A 24,586-nucleotide genomic window follows, 5' to 3' on the forward strand; every position below is an offset into this window, starting at 1 on the left:
GTTGTTCAGTAGGTATATAGAGTTTCCACCATGCAAGACGAAAACGCTCTAGAGGCTTCTTGTACAACAGTGTGTATATAGTTAATACAATCATGTACACTTAAAAACTGCTCAGATGGTAAATTTATGTTACTATTTTTTTTAACCACCAAAACACACACTTAAAACCAAAAAAGCTGTCATCAACCCAGAAAAAAGTCTCCTTGGAAAGACCAATTATGATAGTTGCATGTACAGTAATTTATTACTGTATAATCCATTTCAGTCTGAAAATTAACTTAACCTAAAGCACTACAAAAACAGTCACATTTCCCTCTTCCTCGTTCTACTAGTACAACAGGTTGGGAAAATAGGCTTGTTCTTACTCATTAAAAAAAAAAAAAAAAAGAAAAACAAAAACAAAAAACAAGATGAAGAAAAATGTACTTTAAGCCTAAACCAACCAGAGATGACAGCAATAAAAAGAACGAATAGTGGTGTTGGTCCTCTATATCTTTTATTTATTCCACTGTTAATTACTGTATATAAATCTGATCGTAATAAGCCATTTCTAATCTTCAGTGGTGAATAAATTATATATACAGACACACTTAGATAATAAGTGAACTATAGGGCAATTGGAAACGCTTGTTCTCTTCTCCCTACCACACCCCGAATATTTAATTCTCTCAAAAATTATATCATTCTTCAAACTAAGAAAAATGAATTAGAGGTAACTATAGCTCATGGAAACTTAAACTTATCCGACAAAATCTTAACAGAGGAGTTCTTTCAAAACCAATACATCCAGTATCTGCATAGCACTAAATAGAAAATGTGAGTATGCTTTCTATTTGCTACATAATGTAGTCTAACACAGTATGTCTATTTAAAATAAGGAAAAATATCCCAAATTAATTGAAAATCATAATAAAAAAAACCCATAAAAACTATAAAATACTCCCCCTTACCCTGGGTTTTCAAAATATATTCTAGTTGACAAGTTGTGTGGATTTGTCATCCTTATTTTAAGACGGTCTCAAGAACTAAACTTATCAGAGTCTAAGAAAGTTTTAAAAGTTTACCAACCGCACTTAAGGAGACATAAATACACTTCCAAGAGACAAACTAAAATATCACAAATACCATCACAAAAGAGTATAATTTATCATCCTCGTACAAGAGACAAAATAGTAGAATAAAAATTTCAAGTTCTTAAATGTAGGGTGCTATTTTCCCCCAATATAAAACCATTATAATAAGGCTAGACAAAAGCTAAGCATCAGAAAAACTGGAGACATTTACTCTACACAGGCTAAGAACAACCATTGTGCTCAGAAATGCCGCAGGTGTGAGTGATAAGTAGATAGGGTCTCTGCCATCAAGGAATTTGTCATTCAATAGGGGAAGAAAGAGAAAACCACAAAAAAACCTAATCAGAATAAGAGTAGATAGTATAAGAAATGAGATGGAGATTCAAAGGAGATGAGGCTACATTGGTTGGGAATTAAATCCTTTGTTGGGGCGCCAGGATGGTTCAGTCGCTTAAAGCGACTCCTGACTTCGCCTCAGGTCACTATCTCCCGGTTCATGAGTTCGAGCCCTGTGTCAGGCTCTGTGCTGATAGTGCACAGCCTGCTTGGGACATTCTCTCTCTCTCTCTCAAAATAAATAAATAAACCTAAAATAAAGAAGTTCTTTGTTAAAACAGCAGTATCTGAGACGAATCTTGAAGAATGGACACAAAGACTCTAATGAGAATGGACAGAAACAGGATAAGGAGGAACTCCAGCTAGGGAGGAAAGAGTATGAATAATGATGCAAAAGCAAAAACCCCATAAATATGTGTCGCCAACAGTACGTGGTCTAGGGGAGTCGTCTTAGGGTATACACACTGAGGATATGGGACATAAGATCGTAGCAACGGGCTAAACTAGTCAGATGTGGGGTGGTGGTGAAGGTGCCCTGTCGTTGGACGGGATCACCCAGCCTAGATTCCCTTTCGCTGTGCTTTACCAACCTAAGATAGTTGTACCACTCCATCCTTGTGGACTACTAAAGGTGGGAAAGAGTCAGCCAGCTGGAGGGGAAGAGGAGAGAAGCATTCTGGGCAGAAGACACAGACGCAGGAAACTGTGCATGTGTGCAGGCCCGTGTCAGTGCCAGCTGTGGACGAGGGATGCAAGTTCAAGGAGTTTGTGGGTTGGAGCAAGGGAGAATACGAAACAGATCACAGAGGGACTTGTATGCTGTGGTGAGGGTTCTCCTCTTGGACTCCGTCACAGAGCCTACAGCAGTCACTGAAGTTGAGGCGGAAGGATCAACTCGGTCCTCTCTCAAAGGGGTTTTAGAGAGTGCCTTTACCCAATTCTTGTGGAAGAATGGCCCGGTATTGCTCCCCTGGGCACAGTGACAGATCTATTTCTGAGCCGCGGGAGAAGAGACAGGGGTGGGTGGCATACTGATTCACCTCCTGTTGACAAGGACAGGGAAAGGCTGAGCAGCAGGACACAGGCGGGCATTCTTCACTAAGGATGGGTGGGATTTAAGCGGAAGATCAGGGCTGACACCTAGGGGGCTCAGGACAAGGGCTCTTACCTAAGTGCTCACAGTTGTCAAATAAGACTGTGCTTTAAGTCATTCGTGACGATGTCCTAAGAGACTACAAAATAAAATTTTACATTAAAGACGGTTCTCTTTGTGTTTAAACCTGAGCACGCACGCTTCTGAATATGTTGCCAGTCCTCCTCTGTCTTTGTCAGGCTGTCTGGTGTTGGTCTATCTTTGTAGGTCTTGCTTACTACCTTTCCATCTTGTTCTTTCCCCCCTTCATTTCCTCCTGTTCCTTCTATGCCCCCTCAACAAGCTATAAAAATGAATAAAAGGCAGGGGTGCCTGGGTGGCTCAGTCAATTAAGCATCCAACTCTTGATATCGACTCAGATCACGATCTCACAGTTTGTGGGACTGAGACCTGCATTGGGCTCTGTGCAGACAGCACGGAGCCTGCTTGGGATTTTCTCTCTCTCCTTCTCTCTGCCCTTCCTCTGCTTGCTCTCTCTCTCTCTCTCTCTCAAAATAAATAAACATTAAAACATTTAAAAAAAATGAATAAAATATTTCTTGTTAAAGATGACTAAGGTATTTTGTAGCTCTGTAGCATGTTTTTACATAGTTTTTTCTTATTGTTGTTGTTTTATTAGTTACGTGCCCCCCAGCTTCCTAAAGTCAGTAGCATTTAAAAAAAGGTTTCCTATTTCTAGTATCTCTAGAATCTAGGAACCACGGTAGACAACTTCAAGTTAACTCTGGTGAAGACTGCTAAGAGTTTCTCATTTTATGTCACCTTCTCTAAATTTCAATATTGCTTACAGTACTTTACTTACTGTCCATCTGGCTCTGACCTGCCCTTTTCAGCCTTAAATCCAAACAATTGCTTCAAAATACCATATTCTGTAGCTAAACAATCTGACTTCACACATAGTGTATGCCTTCGAGGGCTCCTGTGCCTTTGCTCAGGCCCCTCTGCTCCCTGTTTGGAAAAGCCTCTCTCCCCCAACCCTCACTCTCTCACCTTTTATAATCTCACTTTTCCAGAAGAAAGGAACAGAGAAGAACTACAAAAACAAACAGAAAACAATTAAAAGAATGGCAATAAGTATTACCTACCTATGATTTCTTTAAATGTAAACAGACTAAATGCTCCAATCAAAAGATCTAGAGCAACTGGCTGGATTAAAAAACAAAATCCATCTATGTGTTGCCTACAAGAGACTCACTTCAGATCTAAAGACACATACAAACTGAAAATGAAAGGATGGAAAAAGACATTCCTTGCAAACGGAAGCAAAAAAAAAAAAAAATCGAGGTAGCAATACTTAGACAAAATAGACTCTAAAACAAAGACTATAATAAGAAACAAAGAAGGGGATGGTCAATCCAACAAGAGGCTATAACAATTGTAAATATCTCTGTGCCCGTCATAGGAATACCTAAATGTATGGAACAAATATTAAAAGACAGAAATGGAGAAAGGGACAGGAGTACAAAGTCGGAGGCTTTAACCTCCCCCTTACATCAACGGACAGATCATCCAGACAGAAAACCAACAGGTTAACACTGGCTCTGAATGACACTTTAGACCAGATGCATTTAAGAGGTACATACACAGAACACTCCAATCCCCATCAACAGAATATACATTATTTTTCAGGCGTACAGAGAACATTCCCCAGGATAAATCAAGGTTAGGTCACAAAACAAACGTCAAAAAATTTAAGGAGATTGCAGTCCTATCAAGCATCTTTTCTAATAGTGGTAAAACACTAGAAATCAATTACAAGAAAAAAACTGGAGGGTAAAAAAGAGAAAAAAGACTAACGTGGAGGCTAAGCAACATGCTACTAAACAAAAAATGGGTCAACAAAGAAATCAAAGAGGAAATGAGATAAATGAAATTGAAAATACAATGGCTCAAAAACTTTGGAAGGCAGCAAGAGCAATTCTAAGAGAGAATTCAGAGTGATACGGGCCTACCTCAAGAAATGAGGAAAATGTCAAACGCTCTAACCGTGCACCTAATGGAACCAGAAATAGAAGAACAAAGCCCAAAGTTAGCAGAACAAAGGAAATAATAAAGATCAGAGCGGAAATGAGTTAAATAGAAACTAAAAGGACAATAAAAAAGATCAATGAAACTAAGAGCTGCTTCTCTGAAAAGATAAAATTGATAAACCTTTAGCCACACTCCTCAAAAAAAAGGCGGGGGAAGGCTCAAATAAAATCAGAAATGAAAGAGGAAAAATTACAACTGACACTGCAGAAACACAAAAAAATTGTGAAAGATTACTATGAAAATGTATATGCCAACAAGTTAGACTGCATACAGGATATGGATAAATTCCTAGAAACATACAATCTTCTAAGCCTGAAGTGGAAAAAATAGAAAATCTGAACAGACCAATTACAGGTAATGAAATGTAAACAGTAATCAAAAAACTCCGAATAAACCAGAGTCTAGGATCAAAAGACTTCACAGGTGAACTCTACCAAATATTTAAAGAACAGCTGTTAAGCTATTCTTCTCACACTATTCCAAGAAACTGAAGAGGAAGGAATTTTTCCAAATCCAATCTATGATGCAGGCATTGCCTTGATACTAAAACCAGACAAGCACCATGAAAAATCTTAATAAAGTAGGTTTAGAAGGAACATACCTCAACCTAATAAAGGTCATGTGACAAACCCAAGCTAACATCATATTCAATGGTGAAAAGTTCAGAGCTTTTCCTCTAATAACTGGGAACAAAACAAAGATGTCCACTCTCACCACTTTTATTCAATGTAAAACTGGAAATCCTAGCCATAGCAAGCAGACAAGAAAAAAGACATCCAAACTGGTAAGGAAGAAGTAAAACTGTCACCATTTGCAGATGACATGATACTATGGCATACAGAAAATCCTAAAGACTCCACCAAATTATTAGAACTAAGAAATGAATTCAGTAAGGGTGCAGGATACAAAATTCTGTTGCATTTCTAGGTAACAATGATGAGCTAGCAATAAGAGAAATTGAGAAAACAATCCCATTTACAATTGCCTCAGAAAAACAAAAAACCCCACAAAAACCCCAAGAATACATTTAACCAAGGAGGTGAAAGATCTGTACTCTGAAAACTGTAAGATACTGATGAAAGAAACTAAAGATAACACAAGTAAATGTTAAGTTACACCATGCTCATGGACTAAAAGAATTAATATTAAAGTGTCCATACCAGCCAGAGCAATCTTGAGAAGTGATAAGCTGCAGGTATCACTACCCCACATTTGAAACTATACTACCAAGCTTCAGTAATCAAAACAGTATGGTGCTGGCACAAAACCACACACAAATCAATGGAACAGAACAGAGAGCCCATGCTTGTATGGTCAATTAATCTATGACAAAGGAGGCAGACTATCAAACGGGAAAAGACAGCCTCCTGAATAAATGGTATGGAGAAAACTGGACACCTACACGCAAAAGAATCAAACCGGACCATCTGCTTATACCATATACAAAAATAAACTCAAAATGGATTAAAGACCTAAATGTAAGACCTGAAACCATAAAAATCCTAAATGAAAACATAAGTAGTAAACTCATGGACCCTGGTCTTAGAAATATTTTTTTGGCTCTGTCTCTTTAGGCAAGGGCAACAAAAACAAAAATAAACAATTGGGACTACATCAAACTAGAAAGCTTTTGCACAGGGAAAGAAACCATCAACACAACGAGAAGGCAACCTACTGAATGGGAGAAGACATTTGTAAATGATTTATCTGACAGTTAATATCCAAAATATATAAAAAACTTATGCAACTTAACACCAAAACCAAAAAAATCCAATTAAAAAAATGTGGAGGACCTAAACAGATATATTTCCGAGGAAGACACACAGATGGCCAAGAGACACATGAAAAGATGTTCAGCATCAGTCATCACCAGGTAAATGCATATCAAAACCACAATGAGCTATCATCTCACACCAGTCAGAATGACTAGTATCAAAAAGACAAGAAATAACAAGGGCTGGTGAGGATGTGGAGAAACCGGAACCCGTGTGAACTGCTGGTGGGAAAGTAAATTGGTACAATCACTGTGGAAAACAGTATGGAGGTTCCTCAAAAAATTAAAAATAGAAAAACCATACAATCCAGTAATTCCACTGCTGGGGATTTTCCCTAAAATAATAAAGACGCTAATCCAAAAAGCTGTATGTACCCCTATGTTTGCAGAGTAAATAATGCAACATTATTTACAACAGCCAAGGTATGAAAACAACCCCAGTGTCCCACTGATAGATGAATGGATAAAGAACATGTGGGGTGTGTGTATGTGTATACATACATAAACCACACACAACATAATATCGCTCAGCCATAAAAGAGAATGAAATTTTGCATTTGCAGTAACACGGATGGACCGAGAGTCCTCTGCTAAGTGAAATAAGTCAGGCAGAGAAAGACAAATACTATATCATTTCAGTGAAGTATGGAATCTAAAAAACAAAACGGATAAACAAACAAAAAAATCAGAAACACTCATACATTCAGAGAACAAGTGGTTGCCAGAAGGGAGAAAGGAGAAAGGGAGATGGGAGAAAACGGTGAAGGGGATAGAGGTACAAACTTCCAATCATAAAGTCAGTCACGGGAATGAAAAGTATAGGGAATATAGTCAATAATACAGTAACTTTTTATTTAAAAAGTTTATTTATTTGAGAGAGAGAGTGCACACACACGAAAGGGAGGGGCAGAGAGGGACAGAGAGATTCCCAAGAAGACTCCATGTTCTTAGCACTTTAAGAAGATAAAAAAAGGGGCGCCTGGGTGGCTCAGTCGGTTGAGCGTCCGACTTCGGCTCAGGTCGTGATCTCACGGTTCGTGGGTTCGAGCCCCGCGTCGGGCTCTGTGCTGACAGCTCAGAGCCTGGAGCCTGCTTCGGATTCTGTGTCTCCCTCTCTCTGTGCCCCGTCCCCGCTCATGCTCTGTCTCTCTCTCCCTCAAGAATAAATTAAAAAAAAAAAAAAAAAAAAGAAGATAAAAAAAGAAGTTGGCAAATGAAATTCAAACTATATGTAGTGAATAAGGGACCAATGTTTCAAAAAAGAGTTAAAATATATACGCCATTATCAGTCTCCCATTCATTATCCAAATAATCAAGAGTTTGTACTACCATGAATACTTGACCTACACCAAAACACCGTCTTCAGAATGAGAGTATCTACGAGGGCACGTCTTAGTGATGCTGAGTTTCCGGTGAGGTGGGGTGCTCTGCCATCACCCTAAGGTTTCACCACATGGAACCTGATGAAGGCCGAGGAGCATCACCCCAAAAGCCTGATTTATAGGTCTCCTGCCAGTGAAAGGCAGCTGATCTCAGACCCCTGATGCTTACTTTGCTTCATGACAGCTATTAGCTCAAGCTTAGGCTTCAGCTTTGAATAACCAGTTCCATCCCAAGAACTTCTTGCATTTGGCACGAGGGAAAAAAGAATGGGAAGGGAAAGCATAATCTTAATAGGCTCCACATTTACTTTGATGGGCAAGAATTAGGTTGTTTCCATTACTATTTTCTTAAATCTTTAAATAATTCTGTTAGTTTATGAATTTGACTCACCTGTATTTATAATATGACTTGCTCACTTCCATGCCTACCAGTGGTATACTGGGAAATGTTTAAAAAAACCAGCTCTTTGGGGGAAAAACAGTAAGTATCATGATGTTTACTACAGACTTTACTAGTATCACGGATATGTAGCATATAATCTATAATGATAATAAAATATACAACACTCTTTACTGTGAATTGCAAATAGCCAGCTGATTCTTAAGGAATGCTTCTGTTAATTTTTGCCAAATTCTTGTATTGCAACCACCCTATGATTGCAACTGATGAAAAATGGTTCCAATATGAATACTGGTTGAAATTTTCACTTAAGTTAATGAGCAAGACAAAGATGGAATAATGAAAATGTATGAAGACGCTATATGCAGAAATACGATTGTTTGTCAATCTGCGAGTGACTTTTTGCCGAACTGGATGTTTTGTGTATGCACGAAATGGCTACTTGATGTTAAAATGTCAGGGGGTAATTATTTATTTATTTTTATTTATTTTTTAATGTTTATGTATTTTTGAGAAAGAGACAGAGTGTGAGGTGGGGAGGAGCAAAGAGAGAGGGAGACACAGAATCCGAAGTGGGCTCTAGGCTCTGAGCTGTCAGCACAGAGCCCGATGCGGGGCTTGAACTCACAGACTGCGAGACAGTGACCTGAGCTGAATGAAGTCGGATGCTTACCGACTGAGCCACCCAGGCGCCCCGTCGGGTGGTAATTATTAACATTTTCTCCATTACATGTCCCCCCCCCCACCAAAAAAATCTTCATTACTTTTTCTTAAGTCTAAAGTGACAGCCAACAAAACCAATCAAGCCTTGATTTGGAGAGTTTACCAGCTTTCCAGGGTATCAATATTCTCTTCATGGCTGATTTCAATATAACGCGACTGAACGTGGACTGAGGAGACGCAGAGTAACCAGTGCTGTGCGGTGTGTCTGTCCTGTAGGTAGACACACGACACGAAGACAATGGCAAAATGCAGTGGAATAATTAGCAAATGAGAAATTTTAGTCTCCCTTGCCTTTTTACATATAGTTTAATCACAAGTCCGTGTATTTATTTATTTATTTATTTATTTATTTATTTATTTATTTATTTTTGAGACAGAGAGAGACAGAGCATGAACGGGGGAGGGGCAGAGAGAGAGGGAGACACAGAATCGGAAGCAGGCTCCAGGCTCCGAGCCATCGGCCCAGAGCCCGACGCGGGGCTCGAACCCACCGTGTAATTTTTAATAGTGAAGTGCTCATCAACTGGCTTATAACATTCTTGAAACCGCACAACTGGTTTTCGTCGGTTGACAGGAGTTGACTCTAGCATATCCCTGCTCCTCACCTTCTCTTAAAATATGGGTAGCCTGGTTCAACAAGAAAATTTCCCCCAAATCTAGCTTGCGCTGACACAGATTTTCGAGAAGCACCTTTTCATTCCTACTGTTATTCACTCATTAAAGCTACTTTTTGAAAACCAATAATGAAAGGTTGAGACCAATTCTCCATTAACTGATCAATACACCCTGTATTCAAATATACTGCTCTCAAGCGGCTTTAAATGAAGTGACAAATGTTTTCCAAATAATAAAATCCATTTGAAATTATTTAAGATTAAAAAACAATGAAAGGTGTATCTAAATTGGGGTAACATAGGAGATGTTACTTTAAACAGCGCAGCAAAGATGTGTTAATTTTTAGTACTCCCCTAAATGTTTGTTACTTTACACTTCAATTTTATTTCTTAGGCGCATAGGAATTCCTGTGTATTTTCCATAGACAAGCTGAGTTAAGTTTCCAGCTGAGGAGTGTGCAGTTGGACACAGTAATTCAAAATTAAATCATGTGTATTCTTCATACTACGTATTCTTCTTCTGTGGGATAGAAGCAGTATTAGCCTCATTACGAAAAAAGGTTATTTACGATTTATGAACTACCGTTTCTAACTTATAGAAGCCAGAAGTTTTCAACTTTATCAGCATTGTCTCACATAGGACACGATGTCTGTGTACATGTGCTCTGCTTCTACGAGGTCCACTGCAGTGTGAACGCTCCGGGAGGGCTAGCGTCTCCCAAACACGGGCCTCACCAAGTGCTATAAATGAGCGGATGCTCACGTATTCAAATAGCTGGTAATTCTCCCTCCCAATTCTCATCCTTTACGCCATTTTAAATAATCCTTTCTTCTCTCTCCTCTATTTATAAAGCAAACGGAAACTCGAGGGACAGCTGATGACAGAGCAGCCCTGAGTGAAAAAGCCGAACACGCCCGGCTCGTCTGCCTGAGCTTTTGACCATGGAGGGTACCTTAGATATAAGCCTGGCTTTTCCGACGTGCGATCTTTACTGTGACGCCTGACGCAACCTAGTTTAACTTCTCTGGCGCAATTATGATTTTATTCGGCCTGGTACCTGTGACTGAAATATAAATTAAGTTCGGAAGCACGATGAAGGTGATGGTGGTTGCACTTCATTTATACTGGCCGACGGGGCATCGGCCAGGCGGGTGGGCACGCGGAGGGAGGGAGACGGGCTGAGGTCTGACTTGTGTGTTGCTCTTGGGCCTGGTGGCTCTCAACTGCCGAGACAAATCCAGCTGGCCCCGACACAGCTGGCAGCGGAGTGCTCTGCAAGGGCTACGCACGGCTCTCTGGCAGCAGAAAACTTTACTTTCTTCAAATGGCCCCGCAGGAAAGGATGTTCGTAATCCGCTTCCCCACCTTTTTTATTTCTCATTTTCCGCCTGAAGGAAAGGCTCACTGTCTGAAGACCTCAACACGTATGAAGAAAAGAAGGTGACATTCTGCTTACTGTGAGAAAGATATTTACTGACCACCTACCAAACGTTCACCGGGCCGGGTATTTGCGGAGTGCATTTACATAGCTCGTGATTTCTTCAACAGCCACGCAACCTCAAGATCGTGATTGCTAAACTCCGTATGAGGAAATGGAGTTTCAGGCACAGAAAATAATTCGCCCAGGTTCAAAGAGCCTGTAAGAGGCAGATCCAGGATTCAGACCTGGCTTCTGTCTGATTTGATTCTAAAGTCTCGCTGCCTTTTAAAAAATAATTGAGTAAGCAAGCAATATTTTTAAAATAGTAGATTGAGACCATCAAAGTGTACCTGGGCTTTTCATTTGGTTTTTAACTCCTGCCTCCCTTTTCAAAACACATTAATTTTCAAATTAATAGGAACATTATTATAAGAATAAGATATGACAGGGTGTTTATTGTTGCTGCTTCTTGGGTGGTTGTGGGATGCAGCCTTAGGATTAAACCTACGGGAAAAGTATGGCAGAGTCCCAGCGTGACACATCTTAACGTGTTTTATGGTTTGAAGGGGGAATTACCAAGGTTTTGCAAAACTTTAAAACCTTGTGCAAGACCTTGATAGTAAAAAAAAAAAACAAAAAAAAACCAGAAAAAAACCAACAACACATAACTGTTTTAAAGTGTGAAAGTACTGCCTACCATGCAGTGTTCACAAAATTGTCTCGTTCAGCTTCAGAAATCGGAAACAAGTAGCTTGATTTCTCCACCACAGTATCAGCAACCAGAAACGCAGTCACTTCGAAGCACTATCAAACTTTAACCAATTATTTCTCCTAAGAGCTCTAGGAATGTTATTCTATCCATTTGCTGATACCAAAAAATGAAGAAGATACAAAATTGAGGTTAAACTGAGGGTTTTTTTTTTTAACGTTTATTTATATTTGAGAGAGCGAGCGAGCGCAAGCAGAGGAGGTGCAGAGAGAGGGGGAGACACAGAATCCGTAGCAGGCTCCAGGCTCTGAGCTGTCAGCACAGAGCCCAATGAGGGGCTCGAACTCACGAACCACGAGATTGTGACCAGAGCCGAAGTAGGACGCCCAACCGACTGAGCCACCCAGGTGCCCCTGACGTTTTCTTCTCTTTCTTTCTTTCTTTCTTTCTTTTTTTTTTTTTTTGGAGACTAAGCAGTTTTTGATGACTAGTGGATCTCAAAGGGAAAAGAAGGAAGACAAAAGAGGTGAAGGGCTACCGAGGCAGGCGCTGAGAGCAGAAACTCGTTGAATGCTTAATGATATCATTTTGATGGAGAAACCAGGAAATAAAGACTGATTTTCAGACTGGGTTGGTCTGAGGAACTGTGTTGTGTATGCTATGTGTATATTTTTAAGTTCTTAAAACAAAGAACTACATGTGTAAAATTTTTTAAATATGAAACTGAAGCTTAATAGTAAATGTATAAAAATGAAAAATCCTATGATGATAATATGCAAATAGATAAGCTAGGAGTTTATGACTGACGCCAAGTTTCAGGTCCTACACCTACACAGACAAAGACATTATTTCTCTAAAATCTGCCTCTTTTGAATATCACATAAAAAGGGAGAATAAAAACAATGAACTCTGAGAGGATGCAGTCAAAAACAGATTACAAGAGATAATAATCTCCCCAGCCCTGAAGGAAAGCAGTGTATGAATACTTGAAGAGCATTGGCCCTGAGCCCCCAAGACACTGTTCATACTTGCCTAATACTGATTTTTTTTTGGCACCACAAAGTCCAATGTGTTTTTTTAAAATATTATTTTCTTAATTTTTTTCTGTAGGCAAAAATATCAAAGAAGAGAGGCAGAAAATGATCTCTGAAAAAAAGAAAACCCCAGGAAGAAAGCTGTCATGTTCCGTGTTTCAACTTCACAAAAGAATTCTGACTAGAGGCTTGAGCCTTTCAAATCTCTTGTCATTCAGGATATGAAATTCTAATCTAGCGGCCGTGGCCAGTTGAGGCTCCGACTTAATCAAATATGCTGACTAGCTGAAACAGGAGGTGGCTTCCTTTCCTTACTTCTGGTTTCCATCTTTAGTTGGCTTCTCACTTGCAAATTATGACAGTCACTTGCTGTGCAAGCAATGAAAATTCCAACGAAGGGGAGGAGAATCAGTGGGCACCTAATTGAGTTTTACTAGATGAAAAGTTACATCACCCTGCCTCACCTCAGTCTCCTCTGTCTTTAGGGAATTGCTGAATTTTATATAAAGCCTATTTATAAACCACTGCAAGTGATACTTGCATTCATCTTGCACTGTGACATCATTTCCTCATCAATAATTTAAGCAGAAGAAACGGATTAAAGGGACTCTGAAGCGACTTCTCATACATGAAAAAACAGAAACCAGCTAAACTCTCCAAAAGATTAATTCGGGCCTCTTACCTTGTTCTTTGATCTGACGAATTTGCTTCACAGTTTCTTTTAAGATTGCACATTTGTCAGGTTTGAAGTTGAAGTTGTCTATATCATTAAAATTTGCAAAAATCAGCTCGGCGAGTTCTTCAATGTATTTATTTTCCTGTTCACGATTACGCTTCTCAGTGCTCCTCTTGGGGCTACAAAGAAGAAACATGGTTTTTATTATGCATTTGAAAAAAAAAAAAGCTATTATAAAAAAAGAAGCATGTTACACAAGTTCTAATAAAAAGATAACAAACAAAAGTCACTTACATAAAACATGGAAGTACTTTGGGGGAAAAAACCTGAATGTGTCCTACATGTTGCATGTTTTACTGAAATCAAACTCACCCCAGCATGTGATTATAGATTTACTTGTGTGATCATTTGTTCAATGTGCATAACGTCCCCCAGTGGACAGTAAGCCTCACCATGACAAGGATCAGGACGATCTGCTCATCACCCAGCTTAATACAACACTTGGCAGAAGTGGGCATCGAATTTACTGTTGAATACATAGAGGGATGTTTTAGACAAGCAAGGGAGATTATTTTATACAATTTTAAAAATTTACGTAAGATTAGTAAAAGAAGAAAGGGAACTTAACCCAGTTATAATAGGAATAAAGAAATGGCAGTGATTTTTGGTAAAGCATAAAAAGATACAAATAAACCTTCATCGTTTCACGGACTTCTTTTGGATGTTGGTAATCAAACCAGTCTTTTTAGATAATGCAAAAAACCACAGTGCAGCTAGAAACAAAAGCGAAACTGACCCAGGATATTTGTTAACTCTCCAGTCTGAATGACGTGCAAAATATAAACAGTCTAAGGTCAACTAAAGTTTTAAAAAGTTAATGGAAAGGAGGGAAAAATAAAAATTGGCAAGACCTTCTCATTTGAATTTAAGATAGCAAGTTCCCTCTGACACTAACATTAACAGCGTACAACCTTTTTTTTTTTTTTTTTAGTCGAGGGCCCACTAAATGACATTCAAACAGTACAATAAATAAGGAAAGTAAGTTGTTTGACCAAGTAACTTTCTGTAGTTTTAATATACAATTATTTGTATATAATACCCAGTGATAAAATTTAGTAGTCTGTAATATACTTCCAGGCACCAGCACAGCACTAGGTAAAACATTAGCCCCTCCACTGAAACAGTCTCCATTTTATCAATCTGTCTTCTTGAGTGGATTCCTGGCATTAAAGACATTTGACAGACAGAAAGCTGAGGACGGCCAGGAGGTAGTAGGTAATCTAGAGGTAACATACTGGAGCTAAGGGTTGGGGGCTGGGATGTGGACAGTGACGATTTAATAGACTTGTTTTGCTTGGCAACTAACAGGGGAAAAGGCAACATGAAATATTGGCTTTCTGCTCTGTCTCCTTCTCTGCCTGTCTTAATGCCTTTCTGGTCCTCTTCCCTTTTGTTTTCCATCTGCTCCTTTTTACCGGCCACTTAACAGAAGTTGCTGTTTGTGTTTAACTTTTAAAATCGTTTATATGATTTAAGCCCTCGAAAGAATGAAGTCTCTCTTCTACCTTTGTTTCCCATTTGCCTAGTTCTCATCCCCCAAAATGGGTTAACAACTCTTAAGTGTTTCTTAATTATCCTAAAACAAATGGTTTTATACCAGTGGTAGTACTCCGTAAGTGTGCTCTAAACCTTGTTTTTCTCTGTAACTATTCTTAAGAGATTCTTTTTATATCAATCCATTAAGTGTCTTTGTTCTTTTTCACAGCTGTATTGTAGTCTAGGTTATGGATATATCACGGCTGTTTAAACGGTTCCCTATAGACATTTAGGTTTCTCCTAATCTTTTGCAATTATTAAACAATGCTGTTTAATAGCAAGTAACCTCAGTGTTTGTCATTTTGCACATGTGAAAGTATACTGTTGGAAAATTCCCAGAAGCATGCATTTATAATTTTAGTAGATAATGCTAAATTACCCTGCATAGGGATTATAACAACGCACACTTCCATCCATAAGATGTGACAAGGAACTTGCTTTAAATCATTTGTTTTACTCACTGAAGGGCCACAATCTTTGTCACTAACCCACAAAACAATTAATTAATAAAAATAAAACCCAGCGTATAATTAACAGCAAATTCTACTATGGGATCTCTTGTCTTTATGACATTCTGTGATCTAACAGACACGAAAATATGGAAGACTGAAAATTATATAATGAACCTGTTTTAATAGTGAAGCACACAGGGGACATCAGAAGTATGTAGCTTCCTTCTTGTAAAGAATCATAAAATCTGCAACTCATTAGCATAACCAAACGTAAGCTAAATAATACTTATTTAAAAGTTTAACTGTTAAAGAGAAAAAAACCAAACACAACATTTCGATTGGGTGTAAAATCAATGCTAAAATATCAAAAAAGCAGGCATGTGGCTTTCATGGCCAATACTGATTCTGTTTTTCAGCAAGAATCTAACCTGGGTCCAAGCTGGTCAGGACATTCCTTGCGCTTTCTTGTCTCTGCCCTGGATGGGTCAGAGGTATTTTCTCCCATCCCACTCATCTTGAACACATATCAGCAACTAAAACAAGAAAGGGGGAGGGGGGTAGAAAAAGAGAACAGAGCTGATGATAAAGTGCCTGATCAATTTACCAACCATGAAAGAACTTTGACTTCAATCAGAAATTTGACAACAGTCATTAACACATTGTTCTGATTAATATGCATGTGTAACTTATAATGAAAGGGCTCAGTTTTTGTTTACCTTGCTTAAAAGTTAAGCATCTGTAAAGGTTAACGTTTAAAAAAACAAACAAGCCTACCTCACTGGGCCCATACTCTTTAAACAGACATCGTATTTCAGCGACACCATCAACTACCATCTGCTAGCCCTGGGTTTCTGCCGTCAGCCTTCAGTTTCAGGAGTGATCTTGCACCCACGGGGAAACTACAGGTGTTGTAAGGGGCTCCTCCCAGTCTCTGTTTTGGGTTGGCCAGCGTGAAGTCTGTGCTGCAATAGCTCACCCATGACAGACAGCCCTGGCAAGAGGCAGTGCCCCACCACTAAGCCGAATGTTTCCCATCTGACCAGCTAGATCCGACCCGCCTGTCCTGGCCTTGCGCAAGGCCTCCGTGAGCAATGCTCCCCAAACAGAGGATGTTCGCACCTCCCCCTGGAGTCTCCCGAACCCTCCACCCCCATCCCCCACCCGGGCAGCAGCTGCCTCCCTGCTCCCTTCTCGCTCGTAGAGCCCTCTCTCCCCAGCAGCTTCCTAAGCACACCTCCCCTCGGCGGTTTCCTCTCACACATCCTGCCGCTCCTGTGTTCCCTCCCTCGGCTAATTCTAGCTGCTATCACCAAAGGTCTCAAAACGCATTTAAAAAAGGAAAAGAAAAAACCCCAGGGAATATTATTGACCCTAACGAAGGAGGACAATAACTGGCTCCTGCTTACTGGATTCCTTCCAATAAGAAAAGAACCGGATATACAGTAAGAGAATCAGAGTATTCATGTTGGTCATCATTAGCAAAATCAAAAATAATATTTAAATATGTGAAGTATGGAATGATAGAGGTTTAAGCTCTAAAAGAACTAAACAAAGGGACTAATAACAGATACTGGGAAAACAGTAGAGTTGCTTGAGCACAAGGTGCTTAATAACTGCTTAGAAAAAAAAAAAATGGGGCCTGAAAAGATTAAGTCAGTACTTAAGTCATTCTTAGAGTTCCAATTCTATACTAGTTCCCCCTTCCTTCGGTCTCCCAGGCTTCTAAAGTCACCTTCACCCTCCTTAGCTTTCTAGAGTGGCTTTTCTTCCTTTGTAGATTGGAAAAATCAGACGGAAGGGCAAGACAGCAGAAGGTAAAGGAGTTAAGAAAAATGCCAGAGAGTAACAGGTTCATGGAGAGCAAGGACACTGAGGAGGGTGGGCTAAGAAAACACCACCCAAGACTGATCGTTGTCACATACCCATCAAACTGCCAGCCTTCCCTCCGTGTACTCTGAGATGCTCAGTCTCCCTCCAGTCATTTCTTCAGGTCACAACTCTGATCCACAAGGGCAGAGGAATGAAATTTTTTCAGAGTCACGTGTAAGCAGGACGAAGAAACACTGTATCAGTGGAGGGGGGTCCCACCAATTGTACATTATATTCAAGACGTCACACAGGAGGGGACAATTCTGAAAGCTAATGCCTGAGCTTCCTGCTAGTTGGAGCCGTGTAGCCAAGTCCCAAGGTCCTGTACTGTGGCCACAGTTTGGGGCTGATAACAAATTTAATCTGTATTTAGTTACTCATTTAGAATTTACAAGGCACCAAGCAATTCCCAGCCATGATTTAATCATCCAAACAGACTATGAGAGTCAATCGAGCAGAGAAGCTAATGGCCAGCATCCACGTCCAAGGTCCACCATTTGGTTAGCTGTGGGACCTTAAGAAGTTACCTCTCATGCCTTAATGACCTTGTCTGTAAAATGGGGATAATTATGAGCATCTCCAGCCCAGGACAGTTGAGCAGATCAGCCAATGGTGGAACTGGGATTATTTGTACGCAGGCTCACATACTCCTACTCCTAACTAAGATGTTACGGCAAGGGTCTCCTCATCAAATATGTCATTCTTCTAGTAACCACACAGGCACAGTCAGGAGAGAGAAGCAGCCAGATATGGACTGCATGCGGTTCTGTGCTGGGCTCTTTCCCCTCGTCTCAATGTCCCTCATTTATTCAAAGACTGCCTGCCCACCTGCCAGAATGAGTCAGGCTCAGTGCTCAGGAAGCACAAGGAGGCATGTTGCTCTCCAGACAACAAGGTTAAGAGGGATGATACACCTGTATGTAGGAAAAACTCCAATAAGTAAAATGGGTAAAGGTATTATATGACTGGTACTGGCTCCTGCGGGCTGTAAGATCCAATAAAGAAGAACACGTTGCTGGCTCCGTTAGGGAGGCACAGGGGTGGCCTTGACAAAGACCTGTGAGCTCTAACAGTGGGGAGGGGGAGGGGAGCCAGGGCATTGCAGGAGGTATAAAAGGACAGCGGGGAAAGCAAAAACCTCAACACCAAAACCCTTCTCAGATGATACCTATGAACATTCCTTTTTAGCATTTCTCTTGGAACCACAATTCTCATGGTTTCACTCATGAGCACGTAAGGAAAAACATTACCCATCCAATCTAAGTAAGCTTTCAATAAATGAACTCGAGGATTTTCACCCTGGAAGCAGTGTCCTACAAATCATAAACATTCAAGTGAATTTATTAAAAACTGCATTTATTTATTTTGAGAGAGAGAGAGAGAGAGAGAGAGTAGGGGTGCAGAGAGCGAGGGAGAGAGAGGATCCCAAGCAGGCTCTGCACTGTCAGCACAGAGCCTGATGCGGAGCTCAATCTAAGGCACTGTGAGACCATGACCTGAGTCAAGAGTCAGATGCTTAACTGACCGAGCCACCCAGGTGCCCCTCCAATAAATTTTATCATCAAAATATAACACTCAATATATAACAAAATGCCCTACATAGCAGCTATACGTGTTAAGTTTCTTGGTGAAAATTGCCACCCCCCCAACCCCAGGGTCTTGCCATATATATATTAAAAACAGAAAAATCAGAAAGCTTTTCAAAAGACACTTGATATAAATGACTATCTTACTTACAGACTATACTCCGTTTGGATTTCGCATTAACTTCAGCCATCATCGATTTAAAATTTCCCCAAATACATAAACTAATAATTGCAACGTGGCAGGAAGGGGCAGAATTGATACACTTCAACTAAGGGGCTAGAAGGAGTAAAGCAAGGAGCTAACAATTTCTGGTCTCAGTATAGAAAACCATTTGAGAAGACGGTTTATATTTTACTTGTGTCTACCCAAGACTGGCTCACAAACCACTCTATTTGTAGCTCTGAAACATCATTAATTTCCTCCTGAAGTTAAGTTATTTACAGGCCAAGTTTTCCCTTTTATTACTATGTGATGGTACCTTAAACACATTTCCTCAAAATAAATTTTAACTTTGTGAACATACTTGCTTCTTATTTTTCTGTGTCTACCCCATATGTCCTCTATTCTGAGCAATTTTCCGGGGCTCTGTATGCCCAGTACACACGGCCAACCATCCTGTAAACCACCAAAGGAAAAAGAAGGGGGGGGGGGGGACTATATAATTAGGGACAGGAGGATGCATTCTGCCGGCCATGGCCATCAGGTTGGGGATGCTCCCTCTGAACCACTGCTCATCAACCAGGGGAAAATAAAAGACAAGACCCTCAGAAGAAAAGGGAAAAAAAAAACGGGGGGCAGGGGGAAAGCAAATTTAGGGTTGAAGCTGGGAAAGGAGGAGGAGGGTGAAGGTGCTGGCGGGCAGCAGCCTGCTCCCGGGCTCCTCTTTCTTGCCTACCACAGGGCCAGAAGTAGATGAAATCCTGGAGCAGACGTGTGGATTTATGTCCTGGTCTTGAGTGGATGAACCAAATAAATAACGGTGAGCCTCATTAACGAGGCGCTCGAAGAGAAGTGTGCTGCTCTAATCTGGATGACTCTGACTGATATTCTTAATGCCCTAGGTGAGGCTTCGCGGGCGGCAAGTGTTAGGATTTCACACCAGAACGTGTGCTGGGGCTAGGGGAGTTAATTTTTCCCCCACTCAAGTGACACGGATAAAAACCAGAGATGGACAGAATGATAGATTCGATAAACAGATTTACGACTACCAGTGTGCACTTAGGTACAGAAAAATCATCTAAAATAAACTATATGGATAGCTGACTTTTAATGCATTTTCGCAGATCAAAGTTAAAAGTCAATTCCCAATAAAAGGGTCTGAAGACTTTTTTGTCTGAAGAGACCAAAAAAAAAAAAAAAAAAAAAAAAAAAAAAAGCGAAGGGCAGCAGTGAAGGTTTAGGAATCTTATTTTGTAAGCAGGCCTAAATTAATAGCTTCTTAAACTTTTTGCACATTTTCAACATTCACATGAAATCAAAATTCTTGAGTGTTTCACTCTTGGTTCTGAAACTATTCAATGTAAATCACAAAAACTGAAAAAGACACAAGTAAACTCTTGGGTCGTATCTGATGGTAATTACAGTCATCGAGAACAAGCCAGTTTCTACCAGATGCGGGGGGCTGTGAAAGGACAAGTCTGGAAAAGGAGTTTCAATTTGTCCCTTCTCGTTATCTACAACAAACAATAGTCCTCCCCTCCGTCCTCTGATACCAACTTGTACAACCAGACGGTAGAGTTACAGCCACCAGAATTAAGGCATGCTTTTTTTCCCAAAGTGACGGTATTCTGGGAGAGGTGAACAATGCCAGCGATAGCCCTAGCATCATGACAGAAAGCAAAATGCAATGCTGAGCCTCAACACAATTAAAAACTGTACTTTCCTTTCATGAAATTCATCAGTGTAACTTAGAGGGTAACAAAGCTGTTGCTCCCAATACAGTCTCATACCATTAAAGCTAATTAATCATCCAGACTTCATGCAAACGATAATGTGCATTTTATCTTTTATCAGTACTGGCCATCTTCCAAACAAGGCCTGTAAAACTGTCAGATTTATTATACATGGAACAAATTCAGTTAAAGAATAAATAAGGATAATACTGTTGCTGAAATCCAAACACAGTGAGTGATCAACATCAGATCTCTCTGTTGCTAGTTCCAAGCAATATTTTTTAAAAGTTAGACCCTCTCTGAAATTCCTCACTTTGAGATGAAATTTATAATGAAATGACATACAAAGAGCTGTTGAAACAACTTCTCTTATCAACACTCACAAGAGGAGGAGATACCTGATAAATCATCTAGTTCTTGATATGAGACTAGAGAGGCTTCTTACAGCCTCCAAGGCCTTCCAGGTTCTTTCTGAATTCTCTTTACGGGAGATACAGGACATTGCTGGGTAACCTGTAGTCTGATTCCTCATGCACTTTATAAGACTAAGAAATACTCAAGCAATACTGAAACTGTACATAAATCTTCAATGAAACACCTTTCTATTTCTATTCTATTAAATCACGAAAGGATAATCTTCTCAGCCCTCCATCGGTCAGACGCCCATCTCAGCAGTTAAAGATGTATTCATTACTCCTTTATCACAAGTGAAAACATTTGCTCATTCTAAACTCGCAACAATTTTTCCCTTATAAAGTATACGGTGTTTTGGGGCGGGGGGGGGGGGTGGGGGTGGGGGTGGATCTCTTTACTTTCAGAAAGAACAATTTCTGGGCCAGTCTCTGATAAGTCTAAGGGAAAACAGTATCTAATGCTTAAAGATGCAAAATGTGAAAAAAAAAAAAAAAAAAAAAAAAAAGATGCAAAATGTGCTTTTGGAGTACATAGGTCACTGAGAAAGGCAGAAAGCAGAGAATGGCCAGACCTTGGACGTCAGTAAGCCGATACAGAGACAAAGACCTCTAACTGACGGAGGAGGGGAAATACCTCTTTCCAAAGTGTCAAGTGGACAAAATTACCCGAAGCAAACATTATTTTGGCAAGACCCCAACTCTTGGCTAGAATTAAATATTCTCTGCAGTAAATACAGAGATTATGCAAGGACACACTGCTGTGTATAAGTAAGCAAACAAAGTAAGTAAGCAAAGAACAAATAAGCAAAGAAGAAGTAAAAAACAAAGAAATAAGCAAACACACACCTGCAAATATAAGTACAACCATGCAGATTTACGAAGTGCAAGGATGAGAGCACAAGGAAAAAATCAAACTTTTACTTTCCACTGGCAAAAGAATGAGTGCATTTAACACAGTGACAGAGGATGCTACACAGTATTTCCGAAATAAATTGTAGCTAGTCAAATGGTACATTCTTTTCCCCAGAGTGTTGTTATTACCCTTTTGTACTAGATCGTAAGGATACTTTCACCTTCATCTTTACAAAACATTACATTGCTTCTTGCTTTTCATACAATATTAATTTACCTCACACATTACAGTGCGTATCTACAGATTCAAACTTGTAAAACTGCACGTTAATTCATACAGTGACAACAGATTGTAAAGTTTCAGGAAACTCACTTCATACCAATACAGAAGAAAAGGCATCTTCTTTGGAAGCCAATTCTCATTTTAACTTCACTAGTTTTGAGCAACTTACTACACACCTGACTTTTTACTCAGCTGCAACCAGGCAAACACAAACTACTATTATCAGGATCTGATTTTTCAGTGATGAAGCACGAACCGTTTACAGTTGAAGACAGTTAAAGAGGAAAACACAGCCTACAACTCGGTACGACTATGCTCCGAGTCAAACGGCTTCGGCACCTACCTCGTCTTACGCTGTTTCTCACTCCACAGAAAAGTAATACAGCGTATAAACAAATGTTTAAGCTGCGGACCTCCTTCCTTTTCAATATGCTCTTGGATTTACTTTTGCATAATGGCCTTAAAGTGGTATATTAGACAGTAACTAGAAGACATATTCCATTTTCTGACTGAAAGCCAATAATACTCATGAATTTTTTAGCTGAAAGACACTTCAAGATGCCACTGGGAAGACTGGAATAAACACATTAGCCTGCAAATGGGCAGCAGCGGCTCTTGAACACGTGCTGCAACGATCAAATAAATGGCCAAGCACGCGTTCACGGGTTCCACAAAGATTCTGCCGTGAACATTTCCATCATCCGCGTACGTCTTAAAGAAGGAAAAGATCCTCTCGTCAAGTCTCATCTCAGCAAAAGCCAGTGCAGGGTGTGTGAGTAGCAGAGACCTGCGCTGAACTATCACTACCGACAGGGGGGGAAATGTCTAGCCTGACATCAGTGGCAGAAGACGGTTTCTACTTTCTGAATGCTCATAGGCTAAGTTCCTTAATATAGCCAGGCCTTGGGCCGCTTCTCTCCCCAGCGCCGTCAGCCGTCAGCCGGCACTAAGCCGGCCAGGAATAGCAAGGCTAGGTTTCAATAAGGCCTTGGCAGGGAAGGCAGGGAGAAGGGGCCGCACTGCCTGCGAAACACAAGCGCGGCCCTCCCCTTCCAGCAGGGTATACTCGGCCCCTGGTCGGTATTCCAAAAACCAGGGTTCACTGAAGGCTCAGGATTCTGGAAAGACGTCATCAAACCAAGAACTACAATGGGGTGCTCGTGTTGGAGTTTCAGAACTTGTCCAGATTAAAATTCATTTATCTTTCTTTATTCTGAAACCCATTTTAAACCTCTTTATGAGATTTAAAAAACCCAAAACTTCCTTAATTTAGGAGAAAAACTTACTGAAATGCCAAAGGCAAGATCATCTGTTTCTGTACGAAGGGCGTTTTTATGATTCCAGGTAACAAAACATTTTTAACTAAATAAATGAAAGTCCTCTCTCATAGTACTGTATGTTGGGGTGTGTGTGTGTGTTTACTAACATTCATGAAGCACTTATTATGAGTTAAGTACCTTGCACACACTTTCTGGCTTAAAAATCCCCATTTTTATGTTTATATACATGTGTATACACACACACTCTCTCTTTCCCTTACAGATTATCTAACCTCTCTGACTGTTTCCACGGGTAATTTGCCCAAGTCACACAGATAATAAATGACAGGTCAGGAGTCAAACTCAGGTATAATTGTAATAACTATTATTTACTGAGTACTTACTAGCTTGGCAGATACCCTCTATGTACTTTACACATACGAACCGCTTCGGGGCCTGTAACAACCTATGGTTAGCCCCATTTTACAGATGAGGAAACAGAGATATAGAATAAAGCAACTTGACCATGGCCCCAGTTAGGAAGTTTTAGAGCTAATAAGTAAATCCAAACACTTCCTCATTTCTTAACCACTGCAATGTGAGCACTGAGGTTCCTGTATTTCAATACTTTCACTGAAGAGAGAAACACAAATTATTACATACTATAGAAAGCAGTATATTTTAATTTAATCTGATTATCAGTGAATATATACTTTGGAAGTACTTTTCTTTTTGCGAAAAGCCTACTGGTATTATTGCAAAATGCAAAACAACTTTCTACAAAAAAAGTACCTACTTTAGAATCATTCATCTCTCCATTCAAAACCTAATTAATGCACCGAGCACCGTTGCAGACATTGGAAATAGAGCCATGAACAAAATGAAGGCCCTGTCCTCCTGAAGCTCACATTCTAGTGCAGAAAGGAAATCATGCTTCAGCTCATAAGCAATTATTCCCTGAAGAGAAATGAAGTCGTATCGTTACTGTTGAATTTCTTATGAAATTGTTGAAATAACAAAACCAGCTAGAGATTTTCCCTGGCACACTAAGAATATA

At 40.0% G+C, this 24,586-nt stretch overlaps 1 protein-coding gene across 12 annotated transcripts in view; it reads right to left on the bottom strand.

Moving 5' to 3' along the window:
• NCOA2 (nuclear receptor coactivator 2) overlaps positions 1 to 24,586 on the bottom strand; it is a 290,769-nt gene that overhangs the window by 91,427 nt on the left and 174,756 nt on the right. For 6 of the 12 annotated variants that reach the window (XM_053896139.1, XM_019453244.2, XM_019453243.2 and 3 more), the window contains exons 3-4: positions 15,803 to 15,907; positions 13,333 to 13,505 (exon numbers count right to left, since the gene is read on the bottom strand). In XM_053896139.1, coding sequence (XP_053752114.1) covers positions 13,333 to 13,505; positions 15,803 to 15,888 — 259 coding nt within the window. In that variant the 5' untranslated portion in view covers positions 15,889 to 15,907. Of the gene's footprint in view, positions 1 to 13,332; positions 13,506 to 15,802; positions 15,908 to 17,296; positions 17,374 to 19,725; positions 20,100 to 24,586 lie in introns of those variants that run through there. The other 6 variants (XM_019453236.2, XM_053896141.1, XM_019453245.2 and 3 more) reach the window with 4 other exon arrangements.

The sequence above is a fragment of the Panthera pardus genome, unplaced genomic scaffold (genome assembly GCF_024362965.1).
Source record: "Panthera pardus isolate Hobbes unplaced genomic scaffold, ASM2436296v1 HiC_scaffold_7, whole genome shotgun sequence".
Lineage (NCBI taxonomy): Eukaryota > Metazoa > Chordata > Mammalia > Carnivora > Felidae > Panthera > Panthera pardus.